General features: G+C 37.6%; 3 protein-coding genes across 10 annotated transcripts; 1 reads left to right on the top strand and 2 right to left on the bottom strand.

Moving 5' to 3' along the window:
* Positions 1–2,113: 2,113 nt before the first annotated feature.
* On the bottom strand, positions 2,114–4,998 carry LOC112843195 (G-protein coupled receptor family C group 6 member A-like). The gene is made up of 2 exons (XM_025901243.1): positions 4,936–4,998; positions 2,114–3,511 (listed from the first exon to the last, which is right to left on the bottom strand). Exon 2 carries the CDS (start codon positions 3,297–3,299, stop codon positions 2,580–2,582), a length of 720 nt encoding a protein of 239 aa, XP_025757028.1. The 5' UTR covers positions 3,300–3,511; positions 4,936–4,998; the 3' UTR covers positions 2,114–2,579.
* A 914-nt stretch (positions 4,999–5,912) lies between these two features.
* On the bottom strand, positions 5,913–7,167 carry LOC112843167 (G-protein coupled receptor family C group 6 member A-like). Its single transcript, XM_025901163.1, has 4 exons — positions 7,018–7,167; positions 6,661–6,934; positions 6,016–6,489; positions 5,913–5,921 (listed from the first exon to the last, which is right to left on the bottom strand). Exons 1-4 carry the CDS (start codon positions 7,155–7,157, stop codon positions 5,913–5,915), a joined length of 897 nt encoding a protein of 298 aa, XP_025756948.1. The 5' UTR covers positions 7,158–7,167.
* Positions 7,168–9,223: 2,056 nt separating this feature from the next.
* Positions 9,224–22,239, top strand: LOC100712459 (matrilin-3). 8 transcript variants are annotated; one of them, XM_025901183.1, is made up of 13 exons: positions 9,225–9,623; positions 10,567–10,710; positions 10,879–11,589; positions 12,660–12,779; positions 14,224–14,343; positions 15,977–16,096; positions 16,206–16,325; positions 16,449–16,568; positions 16,692–16,811; positions 17,711–17,836; positions 18,835–18,954; positions 20,653–20,754; positions 21,278–22,239. In XM_025901183.1, exons 1-13 carry the CDS (start codon positions 9,230–9,232, stop codon positions 21,328–21,330), a joined length of 2,370 nt encoding a protein of 789 aa, XP_025756968.1. In that variant the 5' UTR covers positions 9,225–9,229; the 3' UTR covers positions 21,331–22,239. The 8 variants fall into 8 exon arrangements, with proteins under 8 accessions (XP_025756970.1, XP_025756971.1, XP_025756973.1 ...); XM_025901184.1 differs by having other exon boundaries at positions 9,227–9,623; positions 10,879–11,454; XM_025901185.1 differs by lacking the exons at positions 20,653–20,754; positions 21,278–22,239 and adding an exon at positions 20,085–20,224 and having other exon boundaries at positions 9,224–9,623.
* Positions 22,240–22,444: the final 205 nt, after the last annotated feature.

The raw sequence follows: 22,444 nt of genomic DNA, 5'->3' as shown, positions 1-22,444 counted from the left end.
AGCGAAAATGACCAGTATATCATGGGAAGCCATCAGCAGCCTAGGCCTTTTGCAGCATAACTAAGCAAGGGTTCAGAGTAACCTGATCCAACCCTAACTGTATCGGAAAGCTTTATGAAAAAGTTTTACGCTTAATCTTAAAAGGTGTACTTAAAAATCTCAAAATAGGAGCTGGTTGAACAGAAGAGGGGCCTGAAAGCTGAAGGCTCTTTTTTTTAAATAAGATTCTGCATTTAACAGGGAGTCAACAAGGGGAGCCAGTACGGGAGAAATATGCTCTCTCTTGCTTGTACCTCTTTGTACTCTTGCTGCTTTTTCGTTTTCAAGGATCCCAATATCAATGAATTACGGTATGAATGAATTACAGTGCTCCAGCATAGAAGTAATAGAAGCATGAACTAGTTTGTCAGCATGACTGTGAGACAGGATGTTTCTAATTTAAGATATTGTGCAAATGCAAGAAATAAGTCCTGCATATTTCTTTAAAATGTTTGCACTGAGAAACATATCCTGGTCAAAAATGACTCGGAGATTTCTCACACTGTTACTGCAGGCCAAGGTAGTGCAATCCAGAGTATGTATCTGGTTAGACACAAGTTTCTAGGATTTTTAAAGCCTATAGAAACAGTATAAATACCTTAGAGGTCATCCAGATCTTGTTGTTTTTAAACTATTCCTGCTGTTTAATTGGTGTGTGTCATCTGGCTTCATGGATGGATAAAGCACGGAACCATGTGGAATTCCACAATTAACCTTACGAAAAAGATCATCGCCAGCAGTATCGAATGCATAGAGATGAGTCCACTGTCAGAGGCCAAAAGAAGATCACAGATAACCTTCACTAAAACGTTTTTGTTTATGCCAAATAAGGGGATATTATTTAGAAAAATGGTGTCTGGAGTCCCAGAGAGTCAGAAGATCAATGACAAAAATCACTAAAGCTTTTCTTTTAATCTTTAACAGGACACTCTTGATGTTATTCCCTTTAAAATGTCCCTATTCCATGTACAGTGGTCCCTCATTTATCGCGGGAGTTCCGTTCTAAAAATAACCCATGATAGGTGAAATCTGCGAAGTAGCCAACTTAATTTTTTAAAATTATTATATGTGGTGTAGTCTACACTGCAACCCATGAGAGAGCAGTATGCTTCATATAACTACATTCAATGAGAATTAAGTGATTTAAAGTAACCAATCACTAGAAATGTTGTCATTCCCTTTAGCTTGGTTGCTGTTTAGACGATGTTGCCGACTGTTTTTGTGCCATTAAATCTTGAAAACGGCACCTGAGCAAGTCAGTGAGAAGCGTAAGGATTAAACTATCAAACTGAAATGTGATTACTTTTAAGTCAAAAGAAGTCAGAATTATATACCACTTGACACAAATAGCTAATTTGTATTTGGCAAAAGATCAAAAGTTAGCGCTGCATGGCTCTAAAATGTATTCCAAACAGGTGCTCATCAGTAGAATGAAACAAATCAATAAAAACAGAAAGATTACTAAGGTTAGAATTTAAAAAGATACTTAGTTACTGACAGCTACCTGACAGGAGGGGCACGACATCCATCCACCTGCTGTGCACACTGTAGATGCTGCGCAATAATAATTGTTTCTCACTTTCTACATAATAAATAATAAATTGAAAGTGACAGTAGATTTTTGTTCTCCATCTCTTATTTATTAAACATCAACCACCAAAACACAAAGCGTAAATGGGATAACACCAGTTAGAACTGATGATAAAGCTCTGAGTGGTTTATCTCGGGGTGTCACACTCCCCCTCTTAAAACCGAAACCTAGAAAAAGCCAAACTGAAAAAACTAATATCCAAGTCAAATATAAAACACCTGTATAACACATTCCCCATAAACTAATGCTACGACAAAAATTCATCTATACTTACACCCAGGCTATCTATTTTACCAGCTATGATGTCTCCATAGGAAACTTTAAGTTTCCTAACTTAAAGTTGTATCAACATATTTTTGTTGGATGTCATAAATTGTAAATTAGCTATAGTCTATATGTTTTGTATAAGTTCATTTTCCCATCCTAAAATGAACAACTTTGTGGATGATTTAAACATTTCTATAGTTGTTTTTGTTTATGATAGTTTCTTTTCTGCTTTATTGGTCACCTGTTTCATTTTGTTAAGGCTTAAAGTTTACATTATGAGGAGGCCTCTTTGATTTCAAGACGGCTCCTAATAAAGGGAAATTCTTGTGCCTGATTGACAAAAGGGCCACCCGGAGTGCCTCATGGTCACAGAAAGAATTCCAACTGTCTATGGGGAATAGCCCATGGCTTCCTGGATCTAAGGCCACAGTAAACACTTTCCTGATGATAATATTACAACTGGAAATTCCTGTGGCCAGGGTGTACCCAGCCACTTGCTCACTGAGAGATGGGATAGCTTCAGCACTCCCCTGTACGCACATTACTCTGAATTGACTATGACTATGTAAATGGTTAGAGTCAGAAAGGTTGAAATGGGGTAACAGAAAGTCTTCAATATCAAGGGCCTTACCATAAACTGCCAGGGAATATAACATGACTCCAAGATTTATTTCTTTGCAAATCAGTGTTGTGTGCAAATCACAGATATGCCCTTCCGCTCATAATGCTTCCAAATGTACTCAGTGATGGCGCTCTCTTGGTTAAGCTCTTTCCTGAACAAGATAATAAAACACTTGGGGGCCAAGTGACTGAAGAGGATACTGAAGCAGGAAGTAAGGATGGCTGCACCTTGTACTGCTGGTTTGTACTTCCCTGACATGGTGAGATAAAGTGGGAGGAAGATGATCCACATGACCATAAACAGCAGCATACTGATAGTGATTAAAGAAGCATTTTTGTACAAGTCTGGCAGCCGTCTACCTTTGAATGCAAACAGGAAACAAGTAAGGCCCAAGCAACCATTGTAGACTAACATGGCTGAAAAGTACCCAAAGGACGTCATTTCACACTGGTGCAGGATAGTTGTGCCCCCTTGCGTCTCTTGAGGAGTGGGTGGGTTGAAGATCAGCCATGACACTGACACGGCCACCTGGATCCCAGAGACAACAGTCACCAGCACCAGTGGTTGATTTAGCTTCTTTATCCAGGGCCCTATCGTCAGATCAAAGTTGAAGCCCAACAAGATTTGAAACAAGTTGGCCAGAATGCAAGAGATGCAGACGGTGAAGACTATACCAAAGAGCGGCACACCGACACAGTTTAAGTTCTGAGTAGGTCTGTCAAGGAAAGTGAACGTAAGACAGAAGCCGGCCAGCAGGGATAGAAGCTCAAGGAAACACATATAACCTCCGACTGCCTTCACAGCGGGAGTTCCAAGATTGATTGCAAACAGAACAGCAAACACAACAGTAATAATGATCCCAGTGGCTGCCAGAGAACAGAGGATGATCGAGAAGGGATCCAACCACGGGAGAAACTCATCTGTTTTGTTCAAACACTGATCCAACCTTTCAGACGAATATTGCCTTTCACTGCAGGGTTTACAGTCTGAACCTGCACAGAGAAACAAAAATCATGTTTAAAAGCATGAAGAAAGAGAAAAAAATTTCTTATTCAACATGCAAAAGCCTAAATGTAGACCACTTGGTTTTAAACATGGAAGTACAAAACTGTAATATCTTATTACAGAGCAAAAGTGTGAGAGTAATATTTGAAAATATTTGCAAAAACCGGCGCTGGATATGAGGTCACATTTACAAATATACATAATGTAAAACGGGGATTGGCTTAATAATCTGTACTTGATTGTTTTTAATTAGAAAAACAAAAATGAGTAAAAATGTATATTTCATTGATGTCTGTGAAGGTTCTCAGTCATCCAGGTCATTGCAGTCAGGAGCTTGGAAAGAAAAGCATCTGGACTTTAAGTTGCTTGAATTTCATTGATTCAAAAAGACATTTGTCAGAAAGTTTAACAAATACTTATTTTTCATTAAAAAAATTTCTTGTAATTATTTAATGGCTTCGAAAATGTTTTGTGCATGGGTATGTGTTTTTTGACTGTATAAAACATATTTAGTAAATTTTTAAAAAATAAAGTTTATTTAAATTAAAATTACTATTTTTAAAATCATACAAAATTTCTAAAATCATACAAAGAAAACGGAGAAAACCACAACTATCATACGACCCCTATAAGCTTTGGCAACAGTGGAAAAGAAAACCTCTCAACTGCGATTGGCTGGGGTGAGGGAAAGAAGACAGGACCAAGACAGACTGTGGAAAAGAGCCAAAGATGAATAATAACTAATGATTAAATGCAGAGTGTTGTTTAAAAACAATTCCACATAGTGAGTGCAAAAAGGTGAATGAAGAAAAAACACGCAGTGCATCATGGGAATCTGCCAGCAGCCTAGACTTATTGCAGCGTAACTAAGGGAGGATTCACCTGATCCAGTCCACTATATATCATTTATGTCTATATGACTATTTAAGTCTTATCTGAAATGTAGAGGGGGGGGGGTGTCTCCTGAATCCAAACTGGAAGCTGGTTCCACATAGGATAGGGCCTGATTATTCATGACCTTGTATATGATGAGAAAATTTAAATGTGATTCTGGATTTAACAGAAAGCTGGTGAAGAGAAGCCAGTCCCTGTCAGTACTCTTGCATTGTGGAACAACTGAAGGCTTTTCAAGGAGTTTTTAGGAGATTCTGATAACGTTGATTTAAGTGAGTTGAGTCGAAATTTCATAGTTTTGTGAGGAAGTTAGTTTTCATAATTTTTTTAAAAGAGACTTTTGGTGAAAAAAAATTATCTAAATTCTTTAAGTCAGTTTAAACGTACACTCATTGTGCAAAAAATCTCTCCGAACTCTCCCTTAATCTTCCTCGAAATGGTAAGGAACTACTTAGTTACTTTGAGTCAGTAGATATTACATCCCTATGAGAGTCATATTATGAAATGAAACACTTACCGTTACCAGAGGAAAAGTCTCCAATCACACATGCAACACAAACTCCACAACACTTCCTTTGGAATTGTAACTCATGTCCTGGTGCACATTTTTTATAGCAGCTGTAAACCGACACCTTTGAAGGAAACACTTGGATCATTACATATTATTCATGAATTATTTCAGGAAATAAATTAATGTTAGTTGTCTTCTCACCGTGTCATTTATCAGGTTTTTGAAAAGATATAATGGGACGTTAATTTTTCCATGTGGACTGTATTCTCCAATCGTTTCTATTTTTGCACCCTGTTTGAATTCAGACATGTTCCAGTATACGATATCATATCCCATCCTAGGATCTGCATCGCTATTGAAGGATACGTGTGTGGTGCTCACATTAAAGTTGACCCTCTGGATTTCTGAGAGAAGCTGTAGAGATAAAACATAGTTTTAAAAAATATTACATTTCAAACAATATCTTGTTTGATCATTAGAAAGGAAAGCTGGCACATCTTATAGGAGATGATGGGGAAAAAAAACCTGGAATTTAGAAGATAATTTCCCTAAATATTGGGACACTAAAATAAAAGCTAATCACAGTGATTTTCAAATAATCTAAAGCCTTAAAATATGATAAAATATTATTTTTGGAGAAAATATATTTAATGTGTTGTAGTATATATGCTCGCATATTTCCCTTCCTGGTTTTGTGCATGTGATAGGGAGAATGGGGGAGGTGAGTCCAAGAAGGCAACACAGTAAGACAAACAATTGAGAATCAACAAGCTATCTTTACTGTACCTCTGAGGCCGTGAATTTGGAGCTATGTTCACACTGGTGGGTGTCACACTTCAGCAAGCGTCTGAGCCCCTCACCAATGACTTGAACAGCTAAATAGATCCTATAAGATTCATCCTGGTCGATGTAAGAAGCCAAGAAACTCGGTTTCAGACATTGTCTTCCTTCTACAGACTGATTTGAACAAAGTGGATTCTGCGTCAGGTAATCTTTGAGAAGGGCGTTTTCAGTTCCATTAAACATCGACATGACATGGTCTTTAAAGCCAGGCACCTCTTTCTGTTTAAATATGAACCCAAAAACTTCTCCTGCCAGCTTGATGTCTGGCATTGCAGAGATCTTTGGAGAGCTGGACCATGCATCACTTGCAATCCATGTTCTGTTGACTTTGTGTCTAATAGCTGCTTCCAGGATGATTTCAGCATTAGTGTCCTTTGTGAAGAGGATGATGGCCTCAGCGGAGGAGTTTTTGATTTTTTCCAGTAGTTCAGTCAGCTCAGTTTGGGTCCGGGAGTTGTTTGTCATAAAATCAGCTGACAAGATTTGAACAAATTCAACACAGATGTTTGTGTCTTGGCTGAAGGTGTCTTCAAGGCTATCACTGCCAAACAATCCATACTCGTCATCACTTCCCACAATAATCACTGTTTGCCAAAGAAATGTCTTCACCAGCTCAACAATACCTCTTGTCTGATATTTATCGCTCGGTACTGTTCGCAGAAAAGTGGGAAACTTGAACCTGTCGCTGAGAAACTTACTAGTTGATGCATAACTAATCTGTTAAACAGACATAAAGATACATTAAAATACATCAGTTTCAACAGATATACAATCTAAAGATTTATTTGCCAAAATCATCACATTTCTACTGGTCCTTATTATTATTAATGTCTCTTTGTGTTTCTAACTGAGCTTTGTAGGACAGTATCAAATGAAGAGAAAACAAACCTGGGCAACTGATGACAGAGCAACAATTCGTGCTACAGCTATGGATACTTCCGAGTACCTTTCTCCGATCACCACCTTCATTTGGGCCTCTGATGGTAGTAAACAGCTTTGTGGGTTTGACTGGTTATTCAGCAGCTCGAGAGTCGCTCTCACAGCGAGGCTGACATCGCCACAGGTGTCATAGATGTCGTATCCTATGGTGATGTTAGGTAGCTTGATTTCTCTGATGGCGTATATCATCACTTGACTGCGGAGGAACATTTGTACATCATAGCTGCAAAAATGGACAGAAGACAGATGAAATTCACAAATCATTTATTTGACACTAATGAGCTGATGAACTGAGGCAGTACTTACTCACTACAGGAGACAGGTCCAGAAGTGTTAGTCCTATTGGTTTTTAAGTGAATGGGGAAAAGTCCTCCAATGATGATATCTCCATGATAGTAGGCATGCAGGAGACTATTTTCTCCAAAAGAGGAGTGAAATACACTCATGAAAAATAACCCCATCAAAAACATTGTGGGTCCATGCAGGTACAACATGTACATTTGTCTATCAGCTCTTCTTTCTTGTTTTCTGATCAGTAGCTGTCATGAGTTTTCTCTTGTAAATCATTTGCATTGTCAGAGGTTTTCAAACTGGATGCAAAACAGTCCCTCTAATTAAAATTTTCAAACACGAAAGTAACAAGGTGATTTGAATCACTCACAGACTAAGTCACTGGTCACTCTCTGTTTTCTGGATTATTCGCTTGCTTATTATGCATCAGTCAGCTCATTTGTTTTGTTTTTTTCAAAAATGGAATCCGCAAAGAAAGCCTCATTTCTGCTGTACAATACCGAAGAAATTTAAACTTTTTAAAATTCTGCCAATCTGCAAAACCTTTCGCTGTGTCTATAAAAAAACCTCTGTAACTTTGCTCTGCTTCACTGCAGCAGCATCAGGTAATGTTCATATGTTGATTCATGGTTTTCTTATGTTTTTGTTCTCCTGCAGAATATTTTTAAGCTGGTTATCTGCTACAAAAAGTCAGGCCAGGAAAATCTCCTTCATGTTTTTCTGTTTTTTTTTTATCTTCAGTTACTTTGACACAAAGGCATCTGCTGTGATGTTTATACCTCTGATGAAGTCTAACAAATGTCAGTACTGATAAATGATCAGAATTGTAATATTTCTGACTGTCTGAGTCAAAATTCCAATCGAATCGAATCAGGGATAGAATGAAATCGGGACCTTGTGAATCGGAATCAAATCGATTATAGAAATCAGTGATGATACCCAGCCCTAGTCACAATGAGCCACATCTGTATGCATCTATGTATGCTAGTAGCCAGATATTTGGACAACATCTGGTTAATGCAATACTTGTCGTAACCAATGTCTAACCTGGTTTATGACTTCTTAAGGACATCCTGTCCATGAAACAGTGCAATATTATGATTGTAACACTTACATTGTATTATTTTTTATGTACTAGAAAGACATCTATATGGAATCTATATGTATTAGTAAGCTGGTGCATGATGATTTAAAGGAAAAACCTAACCTGTTACTTTGCACAGTGAGGGGTTGTTGTTTCTCTGTGAGGGATCTTTGGTTTGCATGGTTTGCATCCACCTGTTCTCTGATCAAAAAGGTTTATGCAAAGGATGACACAGTATATCTGAGTGATCACTGTATGCAGATTGATGTGTTAGACATTTTTTTCCACCATCACAAAGCACTAAACAGGGGAATATCGCTCAGAATGGTGTTCATTCCTCCATTAGATTCTCAGAGATTCATAAAAATCTGTGCCAAGGCTCACTAAAGCTATTCTGGAGGATTGACACCTTTTTTTTTTTCTTTTAAAATGTCACCTGTTGCAAGCAGTTGTTTTTCTGTGGAACTAATTTGTTTTTGTGTTTATAAATGCTGGAGATGCAAAATGTATTTGATTTGCATCGAAGATATTTTGAGAAGAGGCAACAAACATATTCAGAGCTCTTAAGTAAGTAAGGTTTCATGTTTTTGTTTAGTTTTTTTTTCTTTGCAATTGAAAGACTACATTACTGATCCAAACATGTGGTGCAGTTTTCACAGCAACCCATTAGAGGGCAGCATGTTTCATATAACAGCCCTCATTGAGAATGATATGCCTAAAAGTACAATCCTTTCTACTTTACTTAAATCAATCATCAATCATTCACTATAGCTAGTGCGCTGTTTCAATGATGTTGCAAAAACTGTTTCTGTGACATTCAGTATTGAAAGTGAGGATCGTGACACCTGATCAACTCGGTGATAGACGTGAAGATTAAGCTATCAAACTCGAATCAAATTCCTTATAAGTCAAAAGAAGTAAGAATTATATTATACCCCCATTAAACGCCTAATCTGGATTATTTTATTTTCTTCTTTGTTATTTCTCAAAATATTATTTATAATTTTCTGTGCATTTTCATATAATTTCCACATTTATATGTAATTAATTAATTAGTAGTATTATTTTATTTGGTCACGTTATGTCCCACTGCACTGTTACAGGAAACTAAGAGCAGCTTTTGCTTTGAAACCGCCCTCCTTTATGGATTGGGCCTCCGGTTCCCCACGCCTTATGGGCCGTGGAGCAGATCATATAAAGAGGTTACATCCAGCTATAGCGCCGGACACCCAGAGGGCACCTGGAGGAGGACCGCAGGAAACAGAGATGGCTTCATTAATGTGGGGACTGGTGTGCGTTATCGGCGTTGTCCTGGCACCGGGATCTTTTGGCACTTTCTCACGGCCCCGGTCGCACATTACGCCCCCAATTCCACGAGTGTCCCCGCAGGTGCCCCCGAAGTTCTATGGGCGCCTCGACGATAACAGATCTACTGACCAAACCTTCGACGAAGCACTAAATGACGAAAAATTTCAGCAGCTCCAGGCGGATGATTTCACCGTCCGAGGAGTCCAGGAGCGGCGGAAGGCGCGAGCAGGTAACTACCTGACGGGAGGGACGTGATATCCATCCTGTGGACGCAGTGTGCAATAGTCCTTTGCTCTCACTTTCTATATATTTCTTTATAATAGAAATTCACAATAACAGTATCAAATTTATTAACTTTGTTATAACTGATTACTTTTTGAAAATGCATAGTTTCTTTATTATAGTTTTTATGGAAGTCACTTTGAAACTAAAGTTAATTTAGATAGTGCTTAAAATATATGTCCAAAAAACTTTCTTTTTTAAGCAAACAATCTTTTTGTTACTACTAACAATCTGTTGTTTGGTCTAACTGTCTACACAAACTAACACTTTCTTTGCTGATTTATTATATTTTGATAATAATAACAGATAATTTTTCGTTCAAGTAACAACTTTTTTTTGTTTGTCTTTTATGTTTAACATTTTTTTTAGTATAGCTTACCAGTGTATCCTTTAACACGCTTTTGTTCTATTAAATGCTAATCTACTGTTTAACTCTCATTTGAAACTGTCTAGCTGTACCGCCATACTTTTTCACCTCACAACTTAACTTCATTCATAGTTTCAGCTCTCTGCACTGTTTGTCCAGCATGTTTAATCACTAGCTTCATTTTTAATCCATACTATTACAGTTTAATCCCTTATGTATACTGAGATGTTTTAACAAATTATTCATCACTTATCTATTCTACCAATTTATACTTCTGCTTATCCCTTCAGTTACTGGTCAACTGCTCAGACTTGTTCATTACCTGCTTAAGTTGTACTGTTCTAGAAGAATTTATAGAATTTATAGAACCTTATTTTATAGAATAAGGTAATCAAAAATTATTTTTAGCATCACTGGTTATGCATTGCTTTTTTTTTTCTTTTCTTTTTTTTTTTGCACTAAATTAAAGCAGCCAGAGCTCTAATTCTTTTCCCTCTTAACTTTTCTCCATCGCTTGGCAAAGATGCTGGCACGTATTCCACATCTCAGCCACTACAAAAAAGCCCAAAGCTGCTTTCACCGCTGCAAGACAAAGCTGCACCACTTGGATCCTGGAAGCCTGCTGGAGACCCCAGAGTATCATCGTCATCCATGAGAACTAATGCAGGTACTTAACCGAAATATTAATAATTCTGGTTTTCCTTCTACTTCTAGAATATGAGTTTTGATTTGTGACTGAAAATAAAACTTTTTTTGCAGTAAATGTTGCAACGCTTGTCCTAAGATAAACTAATTTTCATTAAAAACAATAAAAACATGCTTTTTTTTCTTAAAGCAACAAGAACCAACTGCAGAAATCGACCAATAGATCTGGTTTTCATCATTGACAGCTCCCGCAGTGTACGCCCTGCTGAGTTTGAAAAAGCCAAGGAATTCCTGGTGGACATGGTGGACAGTTTGGCCATTGGCTCTGATGCCACTCGAGTAGGCCTCGTCAATTATGCCAGCACCGTGCAAATCGAGTTTCTGCTGAACACATATTCTGACAAGTCTCATGTGAAGCAGGCACTGGCCCGTGTTGAGCCCCTTGCTTCAGGCACCATGACAGGGATGGCCATTAAGACGGCCATGGACAAAGCTTTCACCATGGAGGCAGGAGCCCGAGCTGGCTCCGCAAGCATCGCCAAGGTGGCCATCATAGTGACAGATGGGAGGCCCCAGGACAAGGTGGAGGAAGTGTCAGCATCAGCACGAGCAGCGGGGATCGAGATCTACGCTGTGGGAGTAGACAGAGCTGATGTGGCGTCTCTCCGACTCATGGCCAGCCAACCTTATGATGACCATGTCTTCTATGTGGAGACCTATGGTGTCATAGAGAAGCTCACTTCAAAATTTAGGGAAACTTTGTGTGGTAAGGATGACGATGATGATGATGGTGATGATGGGAGTGAGGATAAACGTGTAGATCCTGGAAGTGATGATTACAGCCTAGATAGCAGGAAGGACGGTAACAGAATAAATGAGCATGATGATAAAGGAAACAACGGTACGTCAGAGCCATCCTTTTTTTATTCAGCTGTGATTGTATGGGCAGCACCATAGAGGGAATCTCCATTCTAAAGTTACAGTCCTCTTCTTTAGAACAAGGACAATGTAACTCATGATTTACCTCCAAAAAGGGGGTCATTAACTATAGCCATTCAGATTGAAGGAAAGTAAGAATGGCGTTAATGTCATCGACATGCACAACAACAAGTTATACTAACCAACTTAAAAGAGAAGACCAACCTCCTGTCACTGGTTGATCTGCTGACTTGGAGGAAACTCTAAGTACTTTGATACTTTAAAATGGCTGAAACCTGATATGATGCTGTCTTTATTTTCACAGAGAGCGTGCTGCGCTTCATGTGCTGCATTGCAGTTTGCGCCTCATGACATGTGCCTTGCTTAGTTACCTGCAGGCCTGCTCAGGTGCTTTCCAAATATGGCTTTCGCAGCCTCTCACATGACATTAATAGCCACGTATCATAAAAAGTAAAATAATTATTTTATTTGATTAAAATAATTTTAAGTGGAAATTTCAAGATTTTTCAGTTGATATAAAAATGCCAGGCTTAGTTTCTCCTTCCAAATTGTGGTTCCATATAAACTCTGTTTCTTATGCTAGCCATGCACCATTATACATTATGTCAAACTTTGCATATTAAAAGCATGTTAAAAGTCTTGCAAAGTACAAAGTTTGGTCCTAAAGAATAACTTGAACATGAGGATTGAATTCAACAGACCTCTGTGTTTCGCTGCAACCTATCCGTTCATGGCAGTGACGTAACCTCCAATAGGATTTGTGATTGGATTTTATCTGTTTGACTTGTACTGCATGGAATTGTCTTTTTTTTAAAGTTCTGGAAACTTAAATATAAAAACACCACTTTCTTCACAAGTCGCTCTTTACTATAACATCACTGTAGCTGAAGCACAGAGATTAATCTAATTTGCATGATGCAGATTGCTAGAAGCATACTTGCAACATACTAACATAGATGCACAACACAAAATAATTGATTTCAATGAATCACTAGACCTAAGCCAATCAGACACTGGAGTGTTTCTTTTCAGGTTTGGAGCCATGTGCTCAGGGACACAACTGCCAGCATATTTGTGTCAACAGTGGCGACTCGTACAACTGCAAGTGTCGCCCGGGCTACATCCTTAACCTGGACAAGAAAACATGCTCACGTAAGAGTCTTTATGTTTTTTTTCACATTTATATCCATTGTTTAACCTTTTTTAACATCCAGGACACCAACATGCATTAGTGTCCTGGATGTTTTTCTGTTTTCTGATAATCCAGTGGGGAAAGATTTAAAAAAAAAGGGCATTTCTTGTAAACTTTCAAGGGCATTATAACCATGTGGTATGGGTAACTAACTGGTCAAACCACGTTATAGGATATGAAATATCTAATTTTTTACCTATATTCTTTCCTATTTTTGTGTATTTACCAGGCTCATTGTCTAGCTGTAGTTTCTTTGTATAACCTTTAAATATAGTCACAATAAACCCAATTGCCTCAAATATGATATTTGAACAACATACAGAACAAAAGTCATCTGCAGTGACAATGTGAATTATACCTTATATACTTTAAGCAGTTTATCTGCCTCACTCCCATATTCTCCCTGTGCATGAACAGAGGCATTGGGAGAATATGTGAACTCATATTTACTAAACTTGAGAGCGGAACATCCATGACTATTGTGCTTAGTACAGTGTACTCATCTGCTGGCTCATGCTTGGATCATCCACTGATCCTGAGACTCTCTTTGATCCAGGCCCATCTGGGTGCTCACATTACAAGGATTTTGGAAAAACTCATTAAATGCTAAAGTTCCTATAAAATAAGATGATTCTAAGGGGGGTAGATGGAAACTTTATTTCAGATTTGATTTATTTTATATTGAATGATACTAAAACTGAAAGTTGCAGAGAAGGAAGTGCAGGAAACATTTGTGTTGTGTTAACAGTCATTAAGAATGGATCATTTTAATTAATTTCATCCAAGTCAAGAAGTCGGTTTTAGAGCCCTGTTACTGACAAAGTAGATGTATTTATATGATTTACTGCATATTAATATTGCATATTAACTTTTGCATGATTGTGGAAAATTGCAAATATTTTTCAAAAACATCTTGAGCTGTTCATCTGTTTTGTAAATGAATGGGTCATTAAAGGCAGATAAGTAGCAAGGAAAATGGATAGATGTATGAAATAAGTTTTTTTTGGTTTTTTTTTAACTATATGAAATTTGGATTTTGGCTGTATGCGTCCCGTCTACCACAGTAGTAGACACAACTAAAACTTATATTTTTAAACTTTAATCTGGATAAGGAAGGGAAAATTCTTTCAAAATGTAGCAAGTTGTGAAACTCCTTTTGAACATTAGCTGGTTTGGGCACTTTGTTCTGAAGACACACACACTGCATACCAACTCTTGTTACTAATGTTTTGGGTTGCTCTAAATAGATTAGGACAAACACCATTCAGCACAAATTAAATAAGCAGGGCATGGTGAAAGCCTGCATTAATGAGCGGCACAAACTCTAATGAGTGCAGAAAAGTCTTCAGTTATTTGTAAACTGAAAACTCTTTCACTCAGACGTGAATGTGTGTTTCTTTCTAGGTTCAGATCCATGCGCCCGGGGAAATGACTGCCAACACATTTGTATCAACAATGATGACTCGTACACCTGCAAGTGTCGAGTTGGCTATGTACTGAATGTGGACCAGAAAACATGCTCACGTAAGTATAAGATTTTTTTTATCAATTGATTTGCTTTTGAGAATTCATATTTGTTACAGCAGCTTTCTGTTAATTCTGCTGAGTTTGATTTTTGGGTTTGGACATTAAAAAAATCACCTTAACCTTTCAGCACATTGTATTTAACATGGTCTGGAAGTAAGTAAAATCTATCCCGACCTTCGGACTTTGGCCAGTCAGATGAATATTAGAAACCAGTACTAAGAAGAAGCACACATAAGAACTGATATTTCCTCTCTTTTGATTGAGATCTGTGGTCAAATCACAGAGTTGTTTAAGTTTAAGGGAGACTTCAAGCTAAGGCATCGAGCACATGACTGTGCCTGTTATAAGCACCACAACAAGTTCAGGAACTACTGCTGTCTGCTGTTAGAGACATTCGTTTCACAAATAGAGATTCTTATCTTGGTATGTATCAAGATGGGTTAATGTTGAATGCAGACCAGAAAACATGCAGATGTAAGCCAGGGACATAATTTCCAGGGGGGTTAGGAGGGTTATGACCCCCCTAATAATCAGACCCAACCAATATAACCCCACAATAAAATTATGAATTATCTTGCATAACTAGGCCATTGATTTTCTTTACTCATTTCAGGTATTACCAGCAAAATAGTTGCATGTTTAATCATCCAGGAATTTACCCAGATTTATTAATTTATTTAGACAGAGATCTTGACCCCCCCACCCCAGTGTTCAGCACAAAGTTACGGCATATGCACGTCGCTCAGTTATTGTAAGGAAGGCCAGATGAGGAAAAATCTGCTGGGAGTGCCAGCTTAATTTAACATTTAATTATAAAATACTGGCCCATGATAACCTTCAGGGGCTACAAGCAACTGTACAAGTGACTCTTTTTAGATTTGTGACATGTGACCAGAATCATGAATGCCAACATATTTGTGCCAGTGATGATGATCCATACCTCTGCACATGTCATGACGAATATATGTTAAATTCAGATAAAAAAACATGCTTATGTAAGAATACAATTTTAGTTAATGGGCCTTTGTGATCAGAGTGCTTTTCTAAAGCTTTATAAAAACCCACAGACACCAAACAAAAATTTATCTGGACAGCAGAAGCAGGTTATTATTATAATACATACACAACGACATTTACATGCTGATCATGTCCATGTTCAATAATAATACTCATTTGGGAACTTTGCAGATTTTTTTTTCACTTTGTATTCATTTTTTTTTCACTGGTTTTCACTTGCTGGTGCTGCTTTGTTAGGTTTACAAGACTGTCATTGCCTGGTTTAACATGCACCTTTTGATATATATGCTGTATGCTATAAAACTATTATTAGTTTTTCATGCTCCCAGAATAAGGATGAAGTTGTTTGTTGTTATTATTTTTAATGGCGACAAGTTTAGTAGACAGGAACTGACAGACCAAAGGGTAAAATATTTTTAACTCACTTTGGCAAGGACTGCCTAAAGCTAATATTCTTATGTATTGTTTACTGAGCTATAATAATTAAAAATTAATTAATATTCTGTTGTGGCCTTTTAACATTAACTCTAAAAGGCACAGTTGCCAGTCACCAAAAGGCCAGAGCTTAGCTTTGATTATATAAAACATCACATCACGTGTGGTCTCTTTTCAGGTTCTGATCCATGTGCCCATGGTCATGATTGCCAGCACACTTGTGTTAACAGTGATGACTCATACATCTGCAAATGTCGAGTGGGATATGTATTGAATCCAGATAAGAAAACATGCTCACGTGAGAACCTGGATCCTTTCTATTCAGATGTGTCTTGGTTCTGCTTCAGAGTCTGCTTTGTTGAAATCTGTGACTGAATCAGGTAGATGTGAAAGTTTTTTTCTTCCAGGTTCAGATACATGTCCCCAGGGACATGACTGCCAGCATGTTTGTTTCAGCACTGGTGATTCATACATGTGCAAATGTAAAATGGGATACATATTGAATCCAGACCAGAAAACATGCTCACGTAAGAAACTTAAATCTCAATATGTTTGTTTTTCATATACTAAAGGAGAGTTTTCAACAATAGAAGTAGATTGGATCGTGTCATCACTATAAGTCAGTCAGATGTGGAGCTGTTTCTTTACAGGGTTGGACTTATGTGCAAAAGGACATGATTGCCAGCACATTTGTGTCCACAGTGACGATTCGTATGTCTGTGAATGTCACGTGGGATATGTTTTGAATGCAGACCAGAAAACATGCTCACGTAAGAAACTTAAATCTCAATATGTTTGTTTTTCATATACTAAAGGAGAGTTTTCAACAATAGAAGTAGATTGGATCGTGTCATCACTATAAGTCAGTCAGATGTGGAGCTGTTTCTTTACAGGGTTGGACTTATGTGCAAAAGGACATGATTGCCAGCACATTTGTGTCCACAGTGACGATTCGTATGTCTGTGAATGTCACGTGGGATATGTTTTGAATGCAGACCAGAAAACATGCTCACGTAAGACTTTTCAGTATGTATATTTGGTATCTGTGGTGTGATCCATCTCTTGTAAACATATTCTATTGTTCTGATCTGAAATTAGTTCTGTTCTTTCAGTGAAAGATTTAAGAGATTTGAGTCACACAGGTCTCTGCACCTCCCTGACTGAACACCATCAGTTAGAAGTGAAAAAATGTGTAGTCCTGATCAGTTGCAAGTGATTGTCAGTCACTGTGAAACTGATTGCTAGATGCCACTCGTTAGGGATAACTGTATCGTGTAAGGAGTTGGTGAGGGGTTTCTGAAGGTTGCTGGTTGTCTCTAGTATTAAATAGGCTGCAACGAGTTATATGGTGCTGTACCAAAAACCTCTTAGTGATTGCTCTAGTTGCTTACAAGTTGCTGTGACCACCTGTAGAATTGAGGTGACTGCTGTTGTGATTTGATGCTGTATAAATAAAATTGAATTGAATTGACTTGTCTGCAAATAATCTTAAATTGCTCACCAAGAGATAGAGATGCATGGTTTGATGCAAACCTGAAATAAAGACTGTTTTCCTTCAAAGTAAAATTTTAACATTTTCTAGTTTCACTGCAGTTTGGAGAGTAAACAGGGAGTGTTTGCAGACAGGTCAAAATCTTTCATGCATGTGGGCAACCATGGCAGTTGGCTAGCAAATCACAAAGAGGTTTTTGGTGCAGCGCACTCTTTTTTTCCTATTTCATCTGGCAACAGTCAGGAAATATTCGCCAATTGGTCGGATAACGCACATTTTTCCAGAGCAACTGGTGGTTGGCAGTGGGTTACTGACTGGTATCTAGGCCTTTGTGATTGAGGCCTAACCAAGTATTCTTTATACAGACAACTGATTATTTGTTTTATGATGAGGTGCTGAGGGGTGAGTGTTTCTTTTCAGGTTCCAGTTCAGATGCGTGTGCCCAGGGACATGACTGCCAGCACATATGTGTTAATAGTGGGAATTCATACATCTGCAAATGTCGAGTGGGATATGTGCTGAACGTGGATCAGAAAACCTGCTCACGTAAGAAAGATTTTTTTTAAATTTCTTAGAATATTTTGTTGTGCCATAAAGATTCAAGAAATTGTGAAGCAAAGGTATTATAGTCTAAGGAGCTTGGAAAGAAAGGTACAAAACAAAAGTATTATACATGATATATAATGCTAGAAAAATGATTCAGGGGGACCTAATGTTAATGTGTCATCAAAACGTTCTGTGATACCTCTCATAAAAAGCTCATAAAAATGTACATTTATACAGTTTCTGCTTTAAGGTAGTCTTCTTGTGCACCTCAGGTCTGCCTCCAGCCCATCTGTGACATATGTTAGCTGTCAATCGAACCGAGAGGCTGTAAGGGCCTTCACTGGTATCTCCTGTTGGTTGGATGGTGCCTGTAAAACACACTTAGGAGCAGCACATGAGATGCTTTAACTTCAATAGCATTTTAAGGAAGTGGACAAATTTGCAGAGAACTAAATTGGCAGAAGTGTTTGGTGAGCAAGAATTGGCTCCTTCTTCTTAATCCGATGTGCATGGGTACATGCTGGCACAATGGCAGGCTTTGTGAATGTCCCTGTGAATGCCAGAAAAATAACAAAAGTCCTTATGGTTGTACTATTAACCTGAAGCCTGTAGGTTCTGATACTGCAGACCCTCCAGTGTTGTTAATAAGAGCTAGGTTTTGGAGGCGCCAGCTCTTATCAACAGTAATGATTGCCAAAATGAAAGTCTGGTCAGTTTAACAAAGAATTGGATGTTTGCTCTCTGTGCATGCTTGAGGTTCTTTTTGAAAGTGCAAATTCAATCTGGCATGTGGTCAGAACGGGAGTGACCGAAACTTAACAGTGGCATTTGACAAGAGGTGCATAAGAAGATAATCTTCAGGGGAGGTCAGCCAAATTTAAATGGATTTCTCTCCAACTGAATGGAAGTGGATAACTTTTTAAGCCATGCCTCGTATTATGAGAATGAATGCAAAGCTGCGGTTGACAGAATAACCAAGTCAATTAATGTTCTTGCAGGTTCAGATGCTTGCGCTCAGGGACATGACTGCCAGCATGTTTGTATCAACAATGGTGTTTCTTACACATGCAAGTGTCGAGAAGGATATGTGTTGAATACAGACCAGAAAACATGTTCCCGTAAGAATTTTACATTTTTGTCAACATACATCTTCAAGCCTAGGTTTTCTGTAATGTGCAACTGATATTGTGGATATGCAGTATTGTTTTACTAAGAGATGTGGCACATGGTTTCGGTAAGCCCTCAAAGCATTCTGCAGTTTATCCAATGCTTTTAAATATACTTTATTCATTTGGAGAAACTTCATCAAATAAGTGTTGGAAAGTGTATTTAATGGGTAAAGGTGAGATGCCAGTATTATATTTGTATTTACAGTCATATTCTCTAACAGTGTCTATAGGCTTCACTATTTTCCTATATGGAATCTATATGTAAAAATCTGGATGAGCTCAAACATTTATACCTAGGCATAGGCATTATGTGATCCCTGGTGTCTGAGTGATTGGAAATCCCACAAGTTCTACCACATCTATCTGAGCACCCACTTTACCTGAGGGTAGGGAGGACATTGCTATTTAACATAAGCATTACCATGAGTGATATTTGTTATATGCCTTATGGATAATTTACCTAATGCAGTGGCAACATAGACATGCTTGCCTCCATCTCACCAACAGTTAATTCTGGTCATTGATGCTGTTCATGTTTTTTGGTCATAGCGGTAGCCTATTGGTGTTTGATAGGCTCACCTCTGGCAAATTGGAGTCATAGAACTGAACCTGTTGACTGTATTTGTGCTGTTGGTGCCTTTTGGAGCATTTTAATGGAATTAACCTACAAAGGATATAACTTGCTTTGTGATACAGACCAAACGAATAAAGAAAAATCTGAAATGTACAGACCTGTACAGTTTATGGGTGCAGACTACTAACCTAGCTTGATGGCATTAGCTAATAACTCAGCCCTCCATCTTTATTTGTCAAAAAAAACCAAAAACAAAAAACCAACCCCCTAAGCAAACAAACAATCAAACATGGCAGCAGTCAAAACCCATGCGTAACAGCACATGCCATGCCATCGTTTATATACAGTCTATAATACAGATTAAATAAATTCCAGTGTATCTGCATGGGAACATGGTCAAGCCTATAATACTGAATCTTCCCATTTAAGTTTAAATTTTTTGCAATGATATCTATGTATTAATGTTTTGTGTTTTTCATTTTGCATCCTTCATTTTGTGGAAAAGTCTACAGCTGACCGTTAACGAAGATCAGTGGAATGCATTACATGTACTCGTCCAGCAAAGATTATGACACGAGACACTGGAACTGGAGTGGAAATTTTGTGACGGAGAACTTTGGCCCAACTAAAGAACCCCCCCCCCCCCCCCCCCCCCCCCCAAAAAAAAATCTTTGACTGGAGTCACCTGTTATTACTGTTTCTTCTTTTTTTGATTGCTATTTGTAGTACATATATGTTGTACATGTGAATAGTATTTCTTTAAGCATTGATTATATGTCATGAAATCCATGTTTAGATTCTGATCTCCTTCACAAAGGACAAATCATGTTGGTTCTGCTGATGCATAACATCTTATCAATAACCACTAACTCTTTTTATTAAAAATAACATCTAAGATTCATAAGATTTTTTAATCTTTAAAACGGTTTACTTATTGAACACTGATTCTTTGAAAGGTTTAAAACATGTTGGTTGCTACTGTTGATCCTTAAACAAGTGGAGAGCTGAGAAGACATGAAAAAACACCTGTGATATCATTTGACTGTCTCAATAATTTTATTTTATTCTTTCAGAGGAAATGAGGAGTGAAATAACCGAGGATGCCTGCATGTGTGAAGCTCAGATTGTGTTCCAGAAAAAAGTACAGTCAACCATTCAGGAGCTGAGCAGAAAACATATCCTTTTTCTTAAAAATGTGATCACTGCATGAACGAGCCAAACTATCTTAAGAACTCAAAAAACTGAGCAGGGGTATTATATTTCCTGATATATTTTATACAGAAATACTTCATTTTAAATGGTAAATCAAATTTTTGTTGTTTCAGTAACACAAATGAATAAATTTTAAAAAAGCATTTATATATTTCACACACCTGTCCCATATCCTTGTTCCACTAACTGGTGATTGGTACCGTATCTTGATGTTCTTCTAGAAATGATTAAAAAAACAGTACCATCAGGTCTACTCAAAAGTTCTACTAGACACAAGGATCTCCCACTGTTTCAAACCTAAACAAAGTAGGGAGGCTAATGTAGCTTCCATGAAACTGAGTATTCAAATCTCGAACAAGATTTGTTGTTAATTCATAAAAACAGGACAAACTTTGTCTATGTTTCCATGCAAAAGAGCCAACTCAGTCACTTCAAGGTTAATGTCATTAAGTCAAAACTTGCTTTTTCTTTGACTCTGTGTCTCACTCAATGAACTCTCAGACAAAGTGAATCAGATTGAAAGCCACCAGCAATATTAAGAGCAGCAATACCATCAGAGGGCAAGTGCAGAGCATGCATTGCATCCAGCTTCACGACCCATGGGAGTCAACCTGTAAACATCTGTAAACTGGAATGTTAACATTTCAGTGAAAGTGTGCGTGGTTTTGATTTTTGTCATATTAAATCTGGATTTTTTTTTTAGAATTTGCTGCCCAATCTGTTTTTACTTTTTACTTTTGCTGTAAAGTCAGGTAAAACTGGTGTACATGTTTACATATACCTGGGTTCCTATTCAAATATGGATGACAACTTATTTATCAACATGTAGTCAACTAAACATCTCTGCTTCTATAATTGTTGTTTATTCAGTAGACAGCCTATTACTTTCCTATTGTGCATACGCTACTTTGAGAGCTTTTCTATGTCAGTGAAGTGTAGCTCTTGGCAGAACACTCAGCCTCCATAGCAGAAAGATATAAGATAATCTCTTATGCAACAAGAGTTTTATAGTCGTCCGTCAGATTGCAGCATTATAAAAAAGACCAAAAATGAAGCCTGATTCAACAGGCTCATGGCATGTTACATCACAGTGATTTATTATATTCCCTCTCTTTGATACCTGGATTGTTTGATAACCTTTTTATTATGATTATAATTATCGTTTTGCTTGCACAAATGTGATTAGTAATTACTATTTTGTTTGAAGGAGATGGAAAGTAGTTCCAAGAGTTTAAGTATTACCAACTCTTCCAGTACTTTGCACACTTGGCCATGAAAGTCTGTTTTCGTGAAAAGTTTTAAAAACCTGACATACTGTACATACATGTGCTGTTTAAATAGACGACCATATGCATGACATAATGTATATTCGTACTTAACTGTCTGTATATTGATTTTGTAAAGGGTATTTAGTGGCACATGAAAAATAAATTTTCTGAAACAAAGGATTTAAAATTTCTTATATTGTGTTATTTACAAATTTATCATTCACTTTAACACTTTAACTGTCTGATAAAGATTATTATCAGACAGTTTATGATCAGGAAATGTTATATTTTTGTCTTTTAATATGTAATAACTTAAATATTTAAATGTATTTGAATAATCTTTTGGGCACATGAGAAAATACATTACCAAACATGACTGGAAGCT

The sequence above is a fragment of the Oreochromis niloticus genome, linkage group LG19 (assembly GCF_001858045.2).
Source record: "Oreochromis niloticus isolate F11D_XX linkage group LG19, O_niloticus_UMD_NMBU, whole genome shotgun sequence".
Lineage (NCBI taxonomy): Eukaryota > Metazoa > Chordata > Actinopteri > Cichliformes > Cichlidae > Oreochromis > Oreochromis niloticus.
The sequence above is the reverse complement of the archived record's forward strand: the minus strand, read 5'-3'. Positions and strand labels throughout refer to the sequence as shown.